The 1,478-nt window shown below is 56.8% G+C and overlaps 1 protein-coding gene across 1 annotated transcript in view; it reads right to left on the reverse strand.

Annotated features, from left to right (window-relative positions):
- MTHFD2 (methylenetetrahydrofolate dehydrogenase (NADP+ dependent) 2, methenyltetrahydrofolate cyclohydrolase) overlaps nucleotides 1-1,478 on the reverse strand; it is a 21,834-nt gene that overhangs the window by 14,316 nt on the left and 6,040 nt on the right. The window contains exon 2 of the mRNA XM_006880996.1: nucleotides 1,192-1,376. Coding sequence (XP_006881058.1) covers nucleotides 1,192-1,376 — 185 coding nt within the window. The remainder of the gene's footprint in view (nucleotides 1-1,191; nucleotides 1,377-1,478) is intronic.

Raw genomic sequence — 1,478 nt, forward strand, 5'->3', positions numbered from 1 at the left:
AGGTCCTTGGAGAGGGACATCATGCTTGGGAGGGTGGAGGGACAGCGCAGGAGAGGAAGATCTCTATGAGATGGATTGATTCAGTGACTGGGGTAATCGGGATGGATGTGTCAGAAGCAGTGCAATTAGCACAGGACAGAGCAGGGTTTAGGGCTGTTGTACATAGGGTTGCTGTGAGTCACAAGCGACTTGACAGCACATAACAACCACCACCACCACCACCACAAAGTTCCTTTCAACAGGTGAAGAGATTAAAAAACTCATTGCTGTCGTGTTGGGAGCGACTCACAGCTGACCGTCTGGAGGGTTTTCAGGGTCTGTAAATCACATGGGAGGAGACTGCCCATCTTTCTCCCTCAGAGCAGGTGGTGGGTTCGAACCACCGGAGGCACCCTCTCTGGTTGAGCAGCATAACTCCCTGTTGACGACGCCACCAGCCACAAAGCAAGGCCCCCATCCTTAGGCCTAGGAACTGTGGAGCGGAGGGGTTTGGCTGTGTCACAAGGTTCGGTCAGTCTCAATCTTTCAAGACTGTGAGGTGATGTTCTAGCAGGTCTTTTTATCGGGGTTCATCTACGGAGATCCTGATCTGAACGTTCAGCACGGTGACCAGGCACTACTTGTTCTCGTTTGGAAGCGGAGGGGGCAGCGGTCCGTGCAGACGCCACCGCCTGGGCTCCAGGACCCCGGAGGCTGAACCTGTTCTCTGTGCCTTGTGGTAACAGCAGTGTTGGCATCTGGGCAAAAATCCCACAACTGCTAAGACAGTGCGATTGAATCCGCACAGGACCCGGTGGGGGAGGCACGTAAAGGCCGCCTCCCTGGAGGTAGAGTCGGTGCCCCAAGCTGCAGCACACCCCTGGAGGTCTCCTCAACTTCCCCTCCGAGGGCCCCCTTACAGTAGCCCAGCAGCTCACGCTCAGGGGAAGGAAATACACAATGTGGTCACAGTCATTCGCAGCCGCCATGACGAAGGCCAGAGTCCCAGGCTGTTTCAGAAGACACTGAGATCCTCAGCTCCTTTCCCCAGCCCTGGCCTCCCCGCTCCCCCTTTCCCGCCACGTTCCCCCCTACAGTCCAGTGACCTTAGGCTCCTCGGCCTGACTTCTGATCAGCCCTCAGGACCACGGATGGGAATGGAATCTGCCCGAGATAAAGCCCCTGACGGCAAGGGCTCTGGGGGCCACCTACCCACGTCGGCCGCGGCCCTGGTCTTGTTGAGGACGTAGGAGTGACTTGCAGGATTCTCTCCGACTAGGATGACGCTGAGGTGCGGCCGCTTGTGGCCCAACGCCACCCACTCGTCCACCTCCTGCCGCACTTCCTGCTTGATCTGCTGGGCGAGCTTCCTTCCAGAGATGACAATGGCTTCATGTCTGCAAGAGGGACAGTCACAAAGGCCAACGAAGATGTGAATTACCGTGGAAACAGCACATGACTAGACACACACACACACACACACACACACACACACACAC

Source organism: Elephantulus edwardii, unplaced genomic scaffold (assembly GCF_000299155.1).
Source record: "Elephantulus edwardii isolate Elephantulus edwardi_28Jun2011 unplaced genomic scaffold, EleEdw1.0 scaffold00011, whole genome shotgun sequence".
Classification (NCBI taxonomy): domain Eukaryota; kingdom Metazoa; phylum Chordata; class Mammalia; order Macroscelidea; family Macroscelididae; genus Elephantulus; species Elephantulus edwardii.